This window comes from Simochromis diagramma, unplaced genomic scaffold (genome assembly GCF_900408965.1).
Source record: "Simochromis diagramma unplaced genomic scaffold, fSimDia1.1 OVJJ01000205.1, whole genome shotgun sequence".
Classification (NCBI taxonomy): Eukaryota; Metazoa; Chordata; class Actinopteri; order Cichliformes; family Cichlidae; genus Simochromis; species Simochromis diagramma.
In genome coordinates, this window is record NW_024386782.1 from 3504481 (window position 1) to 3525000 (window position 20520).

Consider the following 20520-nt stretch of genomic DNA (forward strand, 5'->3'; position numbering starts at 1 on the left):
TCACTTGGATTTGAGTACTTTTTAAAAACAAAGCCACAATCCTCTAAAAAAGCAGCTGTAAATACTGCCTGATGCTAACATGTATGACTTATATAAACGTTTATAAATCAATAATTCTCTGCCGGTCCACATAACTTCAAGAAAAAATTCTTTATAGGCATATAAATAATGTTTGGATGTTTGAGTGGTTTCTACATGTACAAGCACCCTCAGTGCCTGCAGGCTAGTTTGACCTTCATGGACCTCTTTTCCTTTTTTTGCCTATAGAGTTAATGTATGTGTATGTGCAAAGTATATGGGCCTAGAGGTGCGAATTTCTTCTTTAATTGATTGTAATTTTGTCATGTGGCAGCTAGTCACCACAGGAGTAGATTTCATTACAAACTTTAAAGGAAACGAAAAAAGCTCCAGAGCTAGCCAGAGGGAGGATTAAGGCCGTCTATAGCCATTACACCGGCATTAAAGCAGATCCCCTCTCATTCAAAATCAGCCTTTCCATCCCCAGTTTGAATCCCATCTTCCTTACACCCACCCTTCCTTTTTTTTCTCTGTCCACGCTGATTTGGTGATATCATCGGCTGGGCTTGCATAATCTTCCCGTAGGGGCTTTTCTTCAGTACAAAGAAAGGTTTTCTTTTTACCCCTCTTTTGCACTATATCACGAAGAATGCTGTTTCATAAACAAATAGGTTTATGCGGGCAATATGACATAAAACTCATATGAATGAGATTAGCTTAATCATAGTCTTTGTGTACGGGGCAAGTTTGGAGTCCCTCACTCAGTGAAATACGGAAAATGATCTTACTCGACAGTGAGCAGCTGTTTATACCAGCAGACTTACTTTACATGAAAGCATCTTCTATCTGTCTTCTTTCTTTCATCTGTGGTTCATACCATTTGATGCTTTTATCTATTAGGCTGTACTGATACATATTTACTGCACACATTTTCACCATGGAGTAGTGGCCAGACCTTAAACTATGACCGTGTTACCTTGTGAGGGAACTTGATACTCGTGAGACTGGCAATATCATAATCAAGAGGGAATATATTGTGCCAGGCTTCAAGCTGTGAACGTGAAGCCAAACCACACACTGTCCTATAAAAATGTAATGGCCAACAGTCACAGCTGAGGTGTTTCAGTTGTGAAAATATAGATATTTCGTCTGATCACCTGCCAAGTTGTTGTTTTTTTAAATTCCTCTCAACTGCTATTTTTTGTTACAAGGATGGCAAGCATTGTCTAATGACATGCTAACTTCATACTAGACTGACTGCTTGGTAGCTTTTATAGACTCAAACTGCATATTCTTTTTCCTCTTCACCACTTTAGGTTCTTTTGTAATTCAGATCCAGTCAGTTGCCAAGTATTTTTCTAATTACTGCTATTTTTCACAATGAAATGAAACATGTATTTTATACACTCCTCAGTTTTTGAAATTGACAATTTATACTTATGTGTACATGCATTAATATATATTGTTATATTAAACTGAGGGAAAGTGTTTGGCAGTGCTATAGTGATCATATCAGTGAAATAGCAATACCTGAGTTGTCACCTCTCTGCATGGTTGGACCAGTTTTGGCTCATTGTTTTAGTTGCACAAAGCAAAACAATACAGGCTCATAACAACAGGTCCTGTCGGTGTACAGACTGATGCAAGCCCCATCTACTTACCTGTCCAAGGTGAGATGGCAGACAGCCAAAGTAAAGAAGTCTTTGTCAGCGCAGACACAAATACCTTTTTTATTTTGGAACGTGTACTCCAGCAGGACTATCACAAGTTGGTTTGTTTGTGTTGGAGCTGAGCAACCAAATGTACGAGAACAGCTGTTCAAGTGTAAATAACAGTGATGTAATATTGTTTTTGAACTTTTCTGTCCATTCTCAATAAAAAAAAACAAAAGAGTAACATTTGTTAGAATTATTATATTTATTAGTTAAACAATTTATTGGATGCCATCTAGTCACCACTGATGTTTAGCATGATTGATTTGTGAACAAGCCATCTCGTAAAAGTTGTTCTCTACGCTTTCTCACAAAACCTGTCAAAGACCAGAACCACGCATCGTGTTTAAATAAAGAACTCGACTCCGCCTGAAGCCTTACGATGAGCTGACTGTTCATACAAACACACATGCACAGATATTCACTGTCAAACACACACTCAGAACAAACACGCATTCCCTTACAGAGCAATGACGTCAGCTCCACTCTATTTTTAGACTATTGTTTGTAGCCTAGTGATATATCAAGTTCATATCAGCAGCACAAGAAAACACTGGGGCAGCACCAAACAGATGGAGACTAATGACCCTCGCTTTTAATGGGCCAGGAGTAGCCTGAAGGTTTGAAACGTGGGTGTCACATCAGAATATACATAGCCTTTTCACATCGAGAACAAATCATAAAGTCTGGGGAAAGTAACAGTGAAGGCGTCTGTAGCCAGAAATCTTTGTGGTGTCGTTGAGCAAGGCACAAAACCAGCAGAGCTACTCGGTAAATGTGCTGTTGCAAACATGTCGGGTTTGTCTGTCCTCACTGGAAAAAGAAACCACGGTCGAAAGAATGTCTTCATAAGCAAAACAGTCCTGTTTTTGCTTTTTTCCACTACGAGGAAGCTCACACTCTCCACATGAATTCAAGTGCATGTGACTTTGCATCCCCACGAAGCTGCCGTAGTGCTGTGAGCACCCCCATTCAGAGACGCAGCGAGAACGGTGAAGTCATTATAGCTATAAGTCGATCTGGATTATAGGTTTTAGCAGAGCAAAGGAAGGTCGAGCATTAATTACGATTATTTCATATACTGGCTCTTTATTTTGTTATGCCAGTCGTGCAAAATATGGATTATGACAGTCATGCCAGAGCAGCTTTACACCTGCTTTCTGTGTTGGCAGAGGAACACCATGCTGCGAATGCACCTAGGTTCAGCAGTTCATTATTGTCTGGATCACTTGCTGTGATTTTTAGGGTGTTTTTTGGGGTTCGTGTTTATTTTGTGTCAGTAGTAACAGTGTCCTGTGGCACCACATGATACTTCAACAAGTTCCTTGAAGGATTTTTTTTATTGCTTGTATTTTTATTTGTTTTTTTGAGTAGAAAAACTTAATGTGACTGTGGAAGTAGGTGAGCAGTACCTTCTGTTAGTCTTGCTGTTTGTGGGCAAGATTTAACAGAAACTATCAAGCAAAATGCAAAGAAACTTGGTCAAGACGTGGAGCACTGGTAACAGAAGGACTCGGGCTCTTTAAAAATGGCCTGATAAGTCATTGCCTTACACTTTATTTTGGCTTGACCTCACTGGCAGTCACTTATTGTGACTCTGTGGTTGAGTTACTCGACTTTGTATAAAAAAATCAAGACTTCATGAGAGTTATTTCACTTTATGTCTGGCTTGTTGTTGGAGACCTACGTACAGATGTTATGTAATCGGATACTCACCTGCGGGGAGTTGCAAAGGCACGTTTTCACGCTAGCCAAGTCGGGCTTTAGCACTTTTGCAGTCATGAGTCTCGAGTCACTCTGTAATTCTGTCACGCTGTAACAGCCCAGCTCTTTGTTCGTCGCAGTTCTCACGCCCCTGCTCGAGGGGTCACACCACTGAGACTTACATACGGGCCCAAAGTCAGCTTAGCCATTCTTCATTTTGTGTGTGCAAGAGACAAACACACACACGGGTGCGTAATAATAAGTACAAAACTGCCAGACTTTCATAAGTCAGCTTGTGAGGATCCTTTACTACAAGTCTTCTTTTTTTTAACTGCAGTGTTTTGAACAATTGCCTTACATCTAAAATGTCGTGTGTGTGTGTGTGTGTGTGTGTGTTGGTGGGTGTGTGTGTGTGTGTGTGTGTGTGTGTGTGTGTGGGTGTGTGGGTGTGTGTGTGTGTGTGTGTGGGTGTGTGTGTGTGTGGGTGTGTGTGTGTGGGTGTGTGAATTGGTTGCCTGTCTGCAGCTCTGACCTATGTGGCTAAATGATGATGCAGACATTGCTAGCAGAGCTGTGATTGAGAAATACTGTTTCAGCCTTTCATTCCTCTTTTCTCTCAAACTCTTATTTATTTATATTTCCTTCATCTGTTTTGCATTCATAATGGTTTTTCTGTGCCTACCCACTTATGTCTCGCTGCCTGCTCTGCGTCACTGCCGTGGACAGTGTGGTGGCAAATTGAAGTTGTAGTGAGGTAGTAGATGACCAAGAAGAACAATGACTCATTACATGGGTAACGATGCCAATGGTCTGACCTTGAGCGCCACCTCCCCCCCTCCCTTGAATTGAACTGCCTCAGTAAATGTCCAGGTAAATGGTGCTTGTCTCTGTGATGTATGAAATAAACTACTGCCGTCCGGAAAAGACATCTAGGCTGACAACATCAGTCTTAAATGCCACTTCTCCATGTCAAGGCAATAATTCATATTTATCACCGCTAACATTAGATGAAATCTAAAATGCAATGACTCAGATCAAGAAAGGACTAAGGCGGTGTCAGAATCACGTCATGACAAAATTGATAAAAACAAATTTGTCTCTGTGGTCCAGTTGATGGAGTCTTCGCAACTGTATGTCGACAAGGTTTGTCCAAAATCAACACCAAATTTTGATCAAATCGCCTTGAGCAAAAGCCTTAAAAGTGCTTTACTTTAATTGGTTTCCAATAGCTACCAGGGAAGTGCAAAATTGCCAAGTTCTGGGAAAGGCCTACAGCAGTGGTCTCATTTTCAGTCTAAAGATTCTTAGCTCAAAGATTTTACAGTAACATTTAATTAGAGATCAGTTATCACAGTGAAATAAGAGTCCATAGATCCTAATGCTGCCTTTTGTTTCCTTTTATGGCATATAGAAGTGCAGACAGTTTCTCTGTATTAACACAGTAATTCATTTTTAAGCATGAAGAAAACTGTTTGTAGTTATTTGTATTAATCAAAAACTGTATCAAACCAAAGTAAGTTGAGAATAATGCCTTTCTGCTTTGACTCACTAACAATGAGTTTCCCTGGCATTAGGTAGTTTAAGCAAAACCTCTCCAGCATAAAAACCCTAAAACAAACTAAAATGCCAAACTGATATCTGTAGTTCTTCCCATGACTGCATGAGCTGAAACTGAAGATAGATCCTGTTGCTTTTTTTTTCGGTGCTGTGCTGGAGAACATTTTCCTGTCCTTTGGGAGAGAGCAGACAGGTCTTAAAGGAAAGGAGGAACATTATTAAATGGTACCATATCAAAAGCCCTGTCATTACCAGAATCTTCCACTGTCAGAGTGTGAATTAGAAAGGGTCCCTTTCAAACCACAAGTTTTTTGAAGTTCCCTGGTAACTCATTTCTGAACATGCAATATCGAGAAAAAATGTAATTTTTGGAAAGGTCAAGCGAGTAATATGCAAGGACTTGGAGTTTCTGTAGTTGATAAAGAAAAAAGTAGTTCCTTCCTTGATGAAAACATGCCAAACATCAAACTTTGGAGTCATGTAGTTCTGTGTAATATTAATAGAGTTTTGCCCTTTGAGTCAATTTTATGCCTCTCTAATCTTAAGATGGAGAAAGGAGACCATAATTATACAGCAGAGTTGAAAACTCATCTGTTTTTTGCACACCGAGTTTAGAAAGTATAATTCAGTACAGTGTCCCAGGTTTACTGCGTTGACTGCATTTAGTGCTTCTGTGTTTGGTGGCAGTAAACAAATTACGGACTCACTGGTTAGAAAGAGCTTTATTTGCTTGCCATGCATTATAGTCTCTTGTGCAGAGGCAGAAAATGACTGCGACACAATGCCAGTAATAAATATCTCAGGAGCCAGGCAAGTGCGGACAACAAACCTGACTGGATAAACAGCATAGAAATCTCATTGCGCCTCTTCCCGGGCAAGATAAATACATACAGAAGCTATATCGGAATGATTTTAATACCAAACCCTGCTCCTCCAACAACTTAATACTTTCCTTTCCTTCGCTATTCAGATCACCCACAATGACCAAAATAAAGCAGTTTTGTGTAACTGCTATTTCCCACATTACTTCTCCACTCTCTGCGATTCTCTTTTTTTTTTCATTACTGGTGGGTTTCTCCTACCATTTAAAGTGTTATCTACCTGCCTTGTTCAACAGGATCAGTAGTCAGTTCATATTTAATATTGCATACCATAGGACGAAAAAAAGACAGTAGCACAGACCTGCATGCACACAAAACCGTCCAGGGACATGCTCCCACTCACACTGATCTACAGGTGTCTCCCATTGTCACCTACCCATGCATACATGCACACACACTCAACACACACACATGCGTCCGATGTATTCTTGTGGTCCACTGTGACAGTCTGTGTCACAGATTTAATTTCTCCTACCATCTGCTGGCTGGAGGCCCAGCATCATAGATCATATCCAGTCTGACAGAAACAAACTGCATCTGTCTATGCATGCTTCTCCCAAGGACTTGCACAATATGGCGGGGTGGAGTCACTCTCCTGGCCACCCAATCTGCATCCTTGCACCCTTGCTTCCAAGGACTTGGAGATTATAAGTAGGACAAGTCGATTTTTAGAGTTAAAACTTGTTTATGCTGCTTGTTGTTTAGGAAGAAAATTAAGAAAACCGACACATCTACTACCACATTCCCATTTCCCTTAGCCAGCTTTGTCTGTCCTGTGTGCAAGTATACAGATGATGAACTGGCATGAATTTATAGGTGTGCAAGTCAAAAACTTTAAGAATTAAGCATCTGTTTGTGTGATCAATCATTGCAGATTTCTAAAAATCCCACCCCAAAAAAGTCATTATCTTCAGTCTTGTTGTATATACATTGGATGTACCAATTAAATCGACATTGATTAATCGCTCTATTCCATGAAATTTATTTGATGCTGGACTCAATATTTTATGTTACATGCAAGACATCTGGATGGAGTCATTTTTGCTTTGAGGCAGCCTTTAATCATCTGTACTTGTCCATCAATTGCTCTGTGCTTTTGGCAAGCTGTATCTGCAGTGTCTGGTATGTCTGCACCATCATTACTGATCTTGTCTATGCCCTTAGGGGATAGAGAGAGAGAAAGGTGGCAGAGGATAGCATGGAGAACCAGACATGTCAGGCATTTATTACTACCAAAACGATGTTGTTTTTGCACCATTTTTGTGTGGGGGTTTTTGTTGTGCAGTTAAGTGAATTTCACCTGGTCTTTAAAAGTTACCTGCTTCATTACAGCGTTTGTCTGCTTCCCACCACTTTCTTCAGCATAGAAAGCATATCAATTTGTATTAAACCCCCAAAACACAGCTGCAGACTGGCCTAATGACTGTAGAGCGAATTTACATTTCTCTAATTCACTTCACAACTTCAAGCGCGCAGCTAAAAAACTTTGACATTGTGAAAGATGTTAAGAAAAGGCTAATGATGGATGAATTTATCTCATTTCAAAGCGTGTTTCAGTACATGTGAGCTTTGCAGTTTCTCCCAAAGAACACATTTGCTCAACTTCTAAGCTCAAGAAAGCAGGAAAAAGAAATCGACTAAACAAATGCAGGCATCAAAGCGCTGTTTCTCTTGGCTTAAAGTCGGAATGACCGACTTTAAGCAAAAACAAAAACAGGACCATCTCATAGTATGATATGTGTATATACACCAGACTGGAAACAAAAGTCATAAAATATCATCAATTTCCCAGTATTTGTTCCACTGCTGCCACACTGGGTTCCATAGTGCTCTGTTTTCTTGTGTCATAGCTTGTACATTGAAACTTTGTTGCATCTGGCTGCTGCCATGAGGCCACAGCTGTAATCTGTCACTGTATTAAACATGAAGTTATGGCCTTTCATGATTGTCAGGACGGATTGCACTTCTCATCTGGACATTTTCCCCTGGATTTCAGAAGATATTGGAGATGTGACAAGACATGAACATCCGTTTACGTCTGGGTATTGTCAAGAACAGACAGGGATATCTGTGAATTGTCATCTGTTATTAAATATCTGCCACAAACAGCTGCAGCTGGCCTTTATCATTCAATTACAGACTTTACTGAAAATTTGTTTGTGGGACCACAGCCTTAGTGAATTGGGTAATTCCCCACCTCGATGCATACATTCAGCCTGCTTCCTTTACTGGATTACTAGAATGTAAGTATAAGCATTTTTTAGTTTTTATTGTAGTGTCATATCTCAAGCTAAACCAGTTTAAAAAAAAAAAAAAAATGTAGGGAGAAAAAGTCACACATCAAAAATGTGAGACTAACATTTATCTAGAAATGTAGGGAGTCTCTCTGAATATAAACACAGGTTGATGAAAACTGTCACTCACAAATGTGCCCCTGTATCAAATTGATATTTGAAGGGTCAAATTCAAGTTAATAAGTACTTATACCCAAGAGCTCTGAGCCCTGCAAACACCTATAACGTAATTTTGCATCAAATCAATTTACTCATTGCTTTATGCTGATCTTTGTGCTTTAGTAAAAAAAAAAGTGTTTTATGCTTGGCAAAAGTTCAAAATCTCAGCCAGGCTTGTTGGCATTCTGTGTTGGTTTTCTTATAAAGTTAATCATGATCTCTGCTGTATTTAATATCCTCTCCTTGTCAGGGAGAAAGCGTAGCTCTATAAATTGTAAATTAGATATAGGCCCAAATGATTACATGTGGTTTATTGACATTGTGTCGACCTTGGAGCAGAATTGCTTTTGATTTCTTCGATTTCAAACAAATATTTCATATAACAATTCCTACTTCATAATTGTATATTTTGTTGATTGGTTTAGTATAAATGGTGTCATCCAAACGCTTTGATGGTGGTGACAGTGAAAGCTGCTTGTCTCTGTCTTTGTCTGTCTGTGAGTCATGCCAAACCAATGATTAGACAACAAACAGACACCAGGGGGAAAAAAGGAAAATCCTTCTAGAATGGAAAGCAAGTAACAATCTAATATAAAAACCTTGAAAATTGATTTACTTTTATGGTCTATTTTAGCCCACAATTGTTGGGAGTGTTGCGTTGAAGTACATCCATTTTCAGCGGTGGGTCTAAATGTTTTGCCTTCTTATTTATTTAGTACAGTGTACCTTAAAAATAATTTTAAAGAAACATAGTTTAAAGAAAATATGATGTAACTTTTTTATTTCTTTTGCAAGAACTGCATTTTGTGCTAATGTGTGTTTCTGTATTCTCTGTCAAAATAACAATGAAACAATACAGTCCAACAAAAAAGTTACAAAAAAATGTTTAAAGACTAACCTGATGTTTTTCTTTCCTTTTACTTACTAACGCCACCCTGAGTCTCTACCACTGCTTGTACCAAGAGCCAAGCCCACCGTGTAGCTCTGTAAGCCAATGAGTCAACATCTCCCCAGGCCCTGACTGGCTATGGATGGATGGGCTGACTGCTTGTCAGGGGGTCTAATACCTAGACTCAATGAGCTGGCTAATGGGAGTCCTTTCACCCTGACCCCTTTTCCTCACACATTTACACACCGAGCCCTCTTGGCTTATCCACTGGGCCACACAAGGCAGAGGCGAAGGGCTTGACTCACTATCAGCCTTATAGGCTGGCTTTAAGCTCCACGTTTTCCCCATGTTTAAGAGGAATAGTCCCATTTTGGCATAGTCCCATTTTCCCTCTATGCTTCCAAGCTGTGTTTTTCAAGGTTGTAGTTTATTGGTCTGCTTGCTGCTGTCAAAGGCTCCATTGGTTTTGCATCCATTACATCTCTGTCTATATTTTTAACCTGTTTTGCAAGAAACGGATCACTGAACATGCGTGCGCAGTTATAGGTGTGCCTGCTGTAGCACTCAGTGTAGCACTCAGTGTTAGGGCATTCACGGCAAGTAATAAGCTTAACATGTTATTTAATGATTCCTGAGGTAAACTTATGTTTTTACCTTATTGTTGACTTGGTATTTCCTGATGGTGTCGAGGCTGGTGTTTAAACCAGCTACAAGGAATGGTCTAGCCATGAAAATGTGTGAATCTAATTGGCTTTAAAACGCTGCTATCTTCAGGAAAACTGGGCATCTGCAGAACTGTTACCAGCTGTCAAAGCGTTTGCAGCGGAAGGTCATGTTTGTCTTGGTTCTTCTCTGCTGCTGACGATTAAAATTACTGCAGTTTTTCATCTGCTGTGGTTAACGGTTAACGGGTTGTGCCGCAGTGTGATGTTTTTAAGCGCTTTAAAAAATACATTTTTGCCCTTTTAACGTTTATGAGACGGGATGATGTAGAGAACTGACCGGAAAGCAAGGAGAGGGTGGAGGAGAATGACGCACAGATGGTATCGGACTCGAACCGAGGCTTACGGCATATGGGTCGCCTGCTCAACCAGGTGAACTATAGTGGCACCTCATTTTTGAGCACTTCTGCAAACCTCTACATAATCAATGTTGAAGCTGTCGACATTGACTCCCAGACTCTGTGTATTATTCATTATCTCTGAGTGAGAGAATAAGTAAAGTCTGTCACAGGAGCCCAGTCAGTGAGGATTTAATTAACAGAACCTGCCACATTCCACTACATCCACTGCCTTTCTCAGAACTCATAAAAGCCATTCCTATCTGCGATAATTACACTAAACATGCCACAATAAAGCTCTGCCGATGATTAATTTGAGGAGTGGAGAGGATCAATTAATTCATTTATTTGCGAACCGCTGCACCGCTTCTTTTTGTACAGCGATTTCATTAACCGTCACGCTTCCTGATTTTTGATCCTGTCCTTGTTTTTCTTTCCCGTGACACCTGGAGGAATAGCCTGTCTTATTAGCCGCATCGCATTACTGCAGACATTTACCACGAGCCCTCAGGTTTTTCCATCTTAGAGGCAGTTACATTAAAATAAGTAGTAAACCACAAACCGTGTAGTCTGTAATACCATAATCTCAAGGGTCTTCAATCAAACTCCTGTTAGTAGGACCACAAGGCAAGAGGAGCTGTAATATCAAAATGAAAGCCTACAGCTGTGCTACTCGTATAGCACAGTTAATGGAGGATGTGATTCTGTGCAGCAGTGCTTGTCCCAGAAGGTGACTCGGTCAGCATAACCATTTGAAATCAGAAGACCACCCTTGGGTTGCAGTAATGGGTCAGAGGCCAGGGTGATGTACTAACTGGTGCGCCGCAGCATAAATAACAGGCACGGGGCATCTGGCAGGGCCGTAGATCATACTGACGACAGTGGAAGTATGATATCAGATGGGAGAAAGAGGGAGAAGCAGAGATAAATAGGGAAGTGGAGAGAGAGATGATAAGAAGAGAGGGAGGGAGGGAAGAAGTGGAAGGAGTTTGGGGGGAATTAGATGACTGTTATTGATTATCTGCCTGTAGGCGAGGAAGTAAGGCCAAATGTTCTGCTCAGCCAGACAAAAAAGTGTATTATTTCAAAGGTCATGGCATGCATTACAGTCTCTTTACTTCGAGTACAGTTGGATAAACAAGAGAATAACTGCGCAGTGATGTACTACTACTAGCATGTAGTGCATTAGCGTGCATTAGCAACCATGCATGTGGTGTTTTTGTTATGGCTGTATTTTTGTGATGGTCCGTTGAATGCAGGTGTGTCTATCATGCAGCTCACGTGTCCTAAGGGACTGTTTGTTTGATGCGCTGCTATCTCCATAGCAACTGCCATAACACCTGGTGTAAGAGAGCTACTGGCTTGACAACATGTGGATTTCAATGGATATTTCAGTGCACTTTGTATGGATTTCCCACCCCTCAGAGTACGACTATAGTAGCAAATCTAGTAAACTGACTTATCTGTCAGTCTAGTTGTCATGTAATTAACCACAGCGACACTAGTCACATCATCAATCTGTAAAAAAAAAAAAATTGTTTGGTTGTACTTTGCATCCTGTTTTCTTTGTTTTGTTTTTTTTCCATTCTGTTCCATTGAGATTTTCACCATTTTCATGTCATTACAACAGTATTACATCAATGGCCTCCTTTGATGTTGGGGTGTGCCGTACCATCCCTACCGAGGAGACCTCTATAGTGGGAGCTCTGCCAGCTAGTATTCCTCTGAAGAGCAGGAAAGGCCTGCTCACATGCCCTTCGTGGCACAACATGTGAGAAAAACCTGTACCCTGACATTGTGTCATTTTGCAAGTCAAAAGAACAAGAGTAGCTACAAATTAGTCACTGCCTGTTTGTCACCATATTTCACACTCCCATTCCTATCACATACAAGGTCAAAGTCTACTAAACAGCAGGCGATGTTAATAAGCAACAGCTGTGGGAGTGTGTTTTACTGTAAACTTAAAATGCTGCCATCTCCAGATTTCTGCCCATTACTACTTTCCAGCAGAGTGTGTGACCGCCATTACGTTTGCAATTTTATGTTTTCACGGTGGACTTAAAAACGTTATCTGCATCCTGCTACCCACAAAGCTCTTTTGGCTGAACTTGTGCTTGTTTGGCTTTCTGTTTGTACCTTCTGCTGGCGCTGACACCTCTCTCACACTTCCATGTCTGAGGCAGATGCAAATGTCTGTCTCGTGTCTGTTGATGTTCTTGGCTGAAAACAGCTGGAGGCCATGTGCTTTGTTTCCGCCGACTGCTCATCTGCCTCTCGGTGCCAAATTGACTCAAGACTAGTTGAGACATCGACAACGGTCTCCGCACTATATTTAGTTTCACCCACAGGTTCGGCTGCCAGAAAGGTGAACAATTAAGAAAAGAAGTGGAAACATTGAGATGATAATGGTTCTAGTGCTCATGTCAAACAAATAATATATTAAAATAGATTCCTTTGTCAGACATTTAGCCGTCACTTAAGTGTTAAAAGCTACAAATTTCAACACTGAAAATGAAAAAGCTAAAATGGCCTTTGTGTTCTCTGTAAAGGCAGAGCAGTGATGTATGCTCAGAAAGGGTAGATTTTAGAGCAGTAATATTTCATGAGGCAAGTGGCTGTGTGGCTGCCACTGTGGTCTTTTGGTTCACACTATCAAAGCAGACATCACCTTTAATTGTTGTCATCCATCACTTGGCAAACAGGCACATGTGGAGATCATAAAGCCTTAGATTTCTTTTCTGAGACGAGACGGGCTCAGATCTATGAAACGAGCACCTTTGGAAAGGCGCACTTTTTAACCTTACTTTCTTAAGGCGAACAATTACGCTGAACTTGATTAACTATTCATACACTGCACGCTGACGTAATCCCCGATCACGTTTTTCATAACTGTATATTCTTTCCAAACGGGCCTCTCTCTTATGTAATCTTCAAAATATTAATAGCAGCTCCACCATCGTGTCCTTAGCGCTGTACGGAGGAAGATACCAGGGCGTACAGAGATGGAAATGAGGCAGGCATTCAAGTCTTGTATCTTGTGCCACTATGTCAGGGCTCCCCTCTTACAAAGGAAGTGGGGTGTCTGGAGTGTTTTCCCCCATTGAGATTAGTATGTTTTGGTTGTGGGAAAAACGCTGGCTGACGTTAGTGCGGGATTGAGCTCCAGCAGCCTCCCAGTGGGGCAAGAGGACAGGGATGGGTCTCTTTCAGCAGGGCTCTGATTAGACCCATCGCCCTAGCTGCCACGCTCCACTCGCACTGGTAATTGGAGCTGGCAGGAGGTTGGCATGCAACCCTCCCCTGCTCCCTCCTCTTCTCCTCCTTTCCTCAGTCCCTTTTGAGTTTTTTTTTTTCTCCTCATCTCTCGTCTAAATCTTACTTCACCTGCCTATGGTTGTCGCAGAGGCATTCCTCCTCGACACAAGGGTTTATGATTACAGTTTTCTTAATTTGACTAATTAACATAGTAGCAGTGCCTCTTCTCTTAATAAATTATTTTTCCAGTGTTTCTCCTTGCCTTTTGTGTATAATCAAAGCTCCCACTGCTATTCTAATTGAGCAGTACGATCACAAAACCACATTAAGTGTTCCCCTTCTGCCCATTCAGTTTTTTACTGCGCTGCGATAACCACTGCGGACTATGTTCATGCGCTAAGCTGCTCACATTGCAGTATGACTCTGTGCGTGATAAACTGCTGTTGAGAGAACAATGGTCCTATTTATTATCACAACATGGAAGAACCTGTTCACGCGTACCTACATTTGCATCTTGTGCCCGCCTGACACCGCCTCTGGCCTTACTCATTGCAAATCCAGGGCGTTTCTACTGGTTTTTGTTGTTAACTCTAGCACAGAAACACTTTGCAAGTGAAACAAAAGTTCCAGTAAATACCACCGGTTTTAAAGCTCTTCAGTATGCAGCACAATATTAGATCAGTGGTAGAATAAAGGTTTGTACCCAGCATGCGTGATTGCAGATTGTTAAGTCTGCATGCAAACTGAATAAATTACCAATGCAGTAGTTAGATTAAAAAAGTAGAACACATTAATCTCCTTACAAGTGGAGCTCATGATCTTAGCATTCTTTTTTTTTTTTTTTTTTTTTTTTTTCTGCAGTACTGAACGCCTGTATGACATTATCACAGGATTTTTGCCCTGCTCATATTTTCTTGCATAGACTAGACAAGAGAATCGAGCTTTTCTTTAGGAATAACACTTCGGCATAAGAGAGGCTTTTTATTAAAAATTCCCTCTATCTTTACAAACATCAACCTGCAACGACTGCACTGTTTCATTGGTTTCTCTCCAAATTTCCCCATCTCTTTTCTTTTTCCTCCAAATTAAAGAGGACTGAACAAAGGCATGTCTTTGTCTTCTCGGGATGACAAGTTGGCAGACAAGGCCAGCTGCAGGAGTTGCAATAATAGAAATAGACAGACAGGGCTCAAATCTTATCCAATAGCTCGATATGATCTTTGATGAGCGCATAGAAAGGAGTTTCAATTATTCCTTTTTGCCAAAAGGCAAGGACATAGCCAGCTCTTTATGTAAAATGTAGGCTGAATGCTTTTAGAGCCGCTGGAGAAATTTCACCTTTTCACAGTGAGCATTATGTTTAAAGTAAGTTGAAATAACTAGCTGTTATTAGCTTTTACAAGGCATTTTCTAAAGTTATGGGGATTTTACAATGAACAAATTTAATCAGCTTAACTGTGCTTTAAAGTCTTTTGATATTTATTCTTACGCAGATGTACTATGCATAAATGATAGTGATTTTTTTTTTTTTTTTTTTTTTTTTTTAAATAATCAATTCTCTGTGATCTTAAGCTTGTGATCCTGCAGAAGTTAAAAGGAAAGACAGTCATCAGTTTTTGTCCAATAGTCCAATAACATATGGGACATGCAGTTTAAATTTCTCAAAAGAGATCAGATGTTTCGCCTCCTTTCTTAGGAAAACGTTGCACATGTGGCTTAGAATTTTGCATCACCTTTATTGATGTTGCTTTTAAAACCATTCAGTTGTCCTTCGTGCTCCTATGAGCACAATTTATGTAGCAAGCAAAACCTGCTTTGGTTGGTCATTAAGAAGAGCCGTGTTACTGTCTTCTAACTAACCTGGGATATTTCCCGCTCCCATTTAGGACACATTACGGAAGCAACACAAAAGCGGAGCGGTGCTTCATATTTAAAGCATAATTCTATATGTGCACTCTGAACAGTGTAGCATTTAATAGTTTACCATGTAGAAATTTCCACATCAGTACACTTTCCCTTGCAATGCAAACATTAAGCATAAATCAGAGACACATTAATCTTTAGGCTTTGCAGAAGCTTTTAAAATTATTCCCTGTTTGTGCTTCCTGAAACGACAGAGTCGCTGAATCATGTAAGAACTCCTTTGGGATCTTTCGACCAGTTTTGCCAATGGTGTTTATTTTTCACAGTCCAGTAACGTTTGCCAATAGTGTTAATCATAAATATTCTATAGGCAGCAATTCCACAGAGTTGGGTGGGTGGGCACTGTCATTTATTATGCCAGTTTCTCATGTGAAAGGCATAGTTCTGTAGTTATGTGTGTATAATAACAGAGATAAATTTCCTCCAAGTAAGGCAGCCACTTTAATGTGGCTGTATGAATGTTTTTTTTAAGAAATATGTCAAAGAAATGCATCAAATTTAATATAATTTTCTAAGAATCTTTAAATGTAACTGCAGTGTCATGTCTCAGGGAATCGGTTGGTTTTCAATGTGTAGAGAGAAGCCACAATTTTCTGGCTGAGGCTGAGTGACACCAGGGGGTCTGAGCATGTGCTACATGCACAAACAGCTGGCACTGCATGATTCATGAACACTGGAAATCAGGGGTGGATGATGGACAGGCCGCATATTGATTTTTTTTTTTTTTTCTTCTGTTTTTTATTTTATTTTTTGGGCGTATTCCTTGTGTGATTGTGTGTAATGATTAATCGTTAGCAACCAACCGACGGTGTTATTCAATTCCATTAAATCTATGAAATGTTTTTACGAGGGTCCAGACTTTTGAGAAAATTCATTGTGGAAAAGTGTTGCTCCATCACTGCCCAAGCATTGCCTCTAATGTAGTCCTTAAGTACAACCTGCTGTCCTGAACACAACCACCACAACCCACACCTACTGGCTAGTGAGTGCACCCAGGGGAGCAGGCACAAAGGGATTTCCTCTCAGATGATCCATTATGAACGTATTCTAAGGTCAGACAGGAGTTCAGAGTCCTGCACATTTAACTTAATTAGTGGTTTTCTCTGAGTAATGGGGGTTGGGGTTAGTTATCAACTTTTAACTCTACTGAATGGATTCCTTACTTATATCAAAAATTACTGCAGCTTCAACATTATGTAGGGTTTTTTTTCTACCAGGCATTTTTCGGTTTCACTTCCTGTCTTTGGCTCCTTTTCTTTCTCTTTGAAGGTTAGTGAGAACAAACCACAAAGGAACACGGGGCACAACAATACTCTTACCATTATTCATACAGTGACAAACGGTGCAGCGGTATTTCATTGTGCTGTATTTGTGTGTTTCATAGAGGTATCCTCTTTTGTAGAGGTTTCCGTTGGGATGTCTGAAAACTGATTCTAAATCGTTAGACAGGAAGTAAGCCTTGCCACAACGATAAGAGGCCTTGCAGAGATCTGTCAGCTACATCTGAATATGAGACAATTTGGGCTACAGGCCAAAAACAAGGGTGAAAGAAGGAACAACTGCTCTGCTCGGGAATAGATTTAAAAAAACCTGTGGTCGTGTTAATGCTCGTCATATAGGTTTACATATGGATTTTTGACTCAGACGAGGCAAGTAGGGGCTTATGCAGCCTACTTAATGGGGTTTCACGGGTTCTATGTATTAAAAATGGCTTTTATTTTGTTTGTGGCATCATTTCTCATACAAATCCTTGCATTTGATCAGTGATACATAGTCCTTAGAGGATCTAAATAAAATGTGTTTTTCTATAATGATCCATTAATCACAAGTTTGGAAAGAAGTCAGGCTTTTTTATTGATGCGTGTATATATTTACTGTCACAGTCTTATATATGTGACTATTCCAGTGGTTAAGGATTAAATATGTTTATCCCAGACACCCTGGATCTAATGATTTTGTAGCAGATCATTCTGTTTTTTCCATTAAAACGTTCTCATTTCCTGTCTTTTTGAGTTACAGGGTCATAGACAAATCCACAATAATGTGATTTTTATCCATCTATCCATTTTCTTCCACTTATCCAAGGCTGGGTCACCCTGGATTAGTGATCATGAGAGATATTTAATGGCATCATGTTGTTAAGAATAACTCAGTCACAATTACTAATACACAAAAAAGTATCACCATCGCGAGAAACAGATGAGTGGATTAACCCTCCTCCTGAAATTTCCCGAGTCATTTAAGTCAGTTTTACAGTCAGAAGTCTCTGAATGTGGGACTTCATTGACTTTACAGCTTCTTCTGCACAAGGAGGTAAACCTCATGCAGAAGGAGCTGCCAAGAAATCTTCATGGAGGTTTCTGCAGTGCGTGTTTATTGTAATTTTATAAAAGAGACAAGCCGCCAACGCTGCCAGCACTGTGTGTAGTGTTACAAGTGAATTATTCAATGTTACAGTCAAGCCACTGTCTGTGTTCTGATCTGTTAGAATGATGGACAGCCTTGAGATTTTCTGTCATTCTTTAAAATAAAACAACAACAAAAAAATCCACAGGTGTAAAATATTCAGTCAGCACGACCTTGTGCAGAGGGTTCACCTGCCTCTAACCCGAGGTGAGCTGGAATGACCATGTGCACAGATAATTGCAGAGAGAATGAGTACATGAGCCGAGGTTCCTGTCCAGACAATATATTTCCCAGCTTCTCGTATTATTTTTTTTCCCCATAAAGCAGCCTTTTTGCTTATTGTTCCACAGCCTGCAGTTTAAAATCTTTTCATGGTGAACCAAAGGTAAGTTACAATCATTAGCACTTACTTCAACTCAACACTATGGCCCCACGACACATTTACATATGGGGAGACAGATAAACTAAATTACCGGTTCAAGTGCAAGCTGATAATAAGATCTCTCAAGGGCTATCATATTTCTTCTTGACTGTTGCTGTCCTGAGGTTAAATTTGGATTTATTATGAGGTTGAAAGCATCTGAGCTAGAACACATTTTTTATTAAAGACTGCGATGGCGAACAAGTGGTTGCTAGGGGAAAAAATGGCTATTGACTCACATGACTAGAATGCCACATATGCATACTGCAAGTTTTAATTAGCAGTGTTAGAGAGGTGTGAATGTGAGTGTGAAAAGTTGTCTATGTGTTAGCCCTGCATCTGATTGGTGACCTGTCCAGGGTGTACACCGCCTCTCGGCCTATGGTAGCACAGATAGGTTCCATCCCCCACCCCCTCGCTACTCTAATAGGCATAAACGGAGCAGGATGGTAGGGACTGTATGCTTTGTGACAGTTTGAATCCCATGTGTCAAGACTGACGCTATACACTGGGGGAAAAAACCCTTTTTTTGTGGATCCCAAATTTTGGTTTAGGGATTATATTTTTCTTGTTGTCATGCTCTTACATCCATTATGATGAGTTGGATTATTCAAATGGGTTTGTTTAGTTTGCAAAGCCTAAGGCAGCTCATCTATGCATGGGTACCCAGAGGCAGATTGCAGCTATCTTCCTTCTGTCTAAACCTCAGACTCCTTGTTTTGGTAATAAGTCGCCATGATAATCAGTCGCAAACAGCATTCTTATTTCCAACCTAATCCAAATCAGTACCAGATCTAGTGTTACCCAGTAGTATCGCCTGCTCTTGCACAATGTTTTTTTTTTGTGTGCGTGTGGTCTGATTACTCTGAGGCCTACAGCACCCGAAATTTATTTGCTCTATTTCAACCTCTTCTCTGGCCTTGCCAGCTCAACAGCTTTGTTGCACTCAACTCCTCTTGCAACAGCTAGAAATATATTTTCTCCGAATATTTTTCTCAACATCTTTTTCTCTGTCTAGCGTCTAAAATTAAAATCTGCCTTTTTGCTCATTTTCAGAGAACCAGGTTCCTCATGGCTTTCCCACCATCGATATGGGCCCCCAGCTAAAGGTGGTCGAAAAGACCAGAACTGCCACAATGTTGTGTGCTGCCAGTGGAAACCCAGACCCAGAGATCTCATGGTTCAAGGACATGCTTCCTGTGGATATCAGCAGCAGTAACGGGCGCATCAAACAACTTCGCTCAGGTACGGTTTTATTTGATCTGATTTATTACCTTTAAAGTTTAACTTTATGGCATACCGATAATGTTGCAATGGCAGCTCTGCATACCAACACACATAAATCATGTTAGACATGAGGAGATTCTGAAAAATGCAAACAAAAACCCAAACAGCCTTTGTTCTGATATGATTTCATGTATTCACTTTCATCACAAAGGACATGAAAGTGTTATTGAACTTGTCATTGTCACCTTGATTACTTGGCTGAGTTCTTACAGAATTTTATTCCTCACAACAGCACAGCAGTCACTTTGAAAGTACCTCAGGAGTTGGAATGGTGTTCTCGTCCTAATCTGGGATGCTCGACAGCGATGAATGCTCCTGTAACCTTTTAAAATACAGAAAAATTATTTTCATCACATTAAACATTCCTTAATTTTTTGTTAAACATGCAGCTGGGTCACAGTACGGCCAACCAGTGGTGCATTTTCTAGGATTTGACTTTGTGAATGCTCTTCACTCACTGTAGTTGCTCTGTTAATCACTGAAGACACATTCCCTGGCCTGGGCCAGATGGCAAAGGTTTTGCACCAATCTCCATACTAGATGCCTTCATTAGGGCTACATTTAAACCAGGAAAAACAGTAGTTTTAGACCAGAATCACTGTGCAATCAACTCACAATCTCTCTACCTTTTTAATAAATAAATAAACACTTTTACTGGCAGCTATTGCACACACATCACAAAGTAAGACATGCTTTTTGCTGTAAAACTTAGCTCAGTTTGAAGTTTCATTATTTGATGGAACAGACGAGTTGCACTCATCAGTGCAGACTGACTATGACTGATTGCAGCATGTTGGCAATCTGCCTGCATTTATAGATTAGATGGTGATTAATTGCAAATCCTCTCCAGCCTGTTTGAGAGTGATTGCAGTCTGAGTCGAACCGAGATAGGTTGCGTCCAACCAGGTGACCTGTACAATCACCTCTCGACTAAAAGTATCTGTCTGTCATCCA

General features: G+C 40.4%; 1 protein-coding gene across 21 annotated transcripts in view; it reads left to right on the forward strand.

Moving 5' to 3' along the window:
* Positions 1 to 20520, forward strand: part of LOC120724413 (receptor-type tyrosine-protein phosphatase F) — a 156633-nt gene that overhangs the window by 69606 nt on the left and 66507 nt on the right. For all 21 annotated transcript variants that reach the window (XM_040016616.1, XM_040016655.1, XM_040016641.1 and 18 more), the window contains exon 5: positions 19336 to 19524. In XM_040016616.1, the coding sequence (XP_039872550.1) occupies positions 19336 to 19524 (189 nt within the window). The remainder of the gene's footprint in view (positions 1 to 19335; positions 19525 to 20520) is intronic.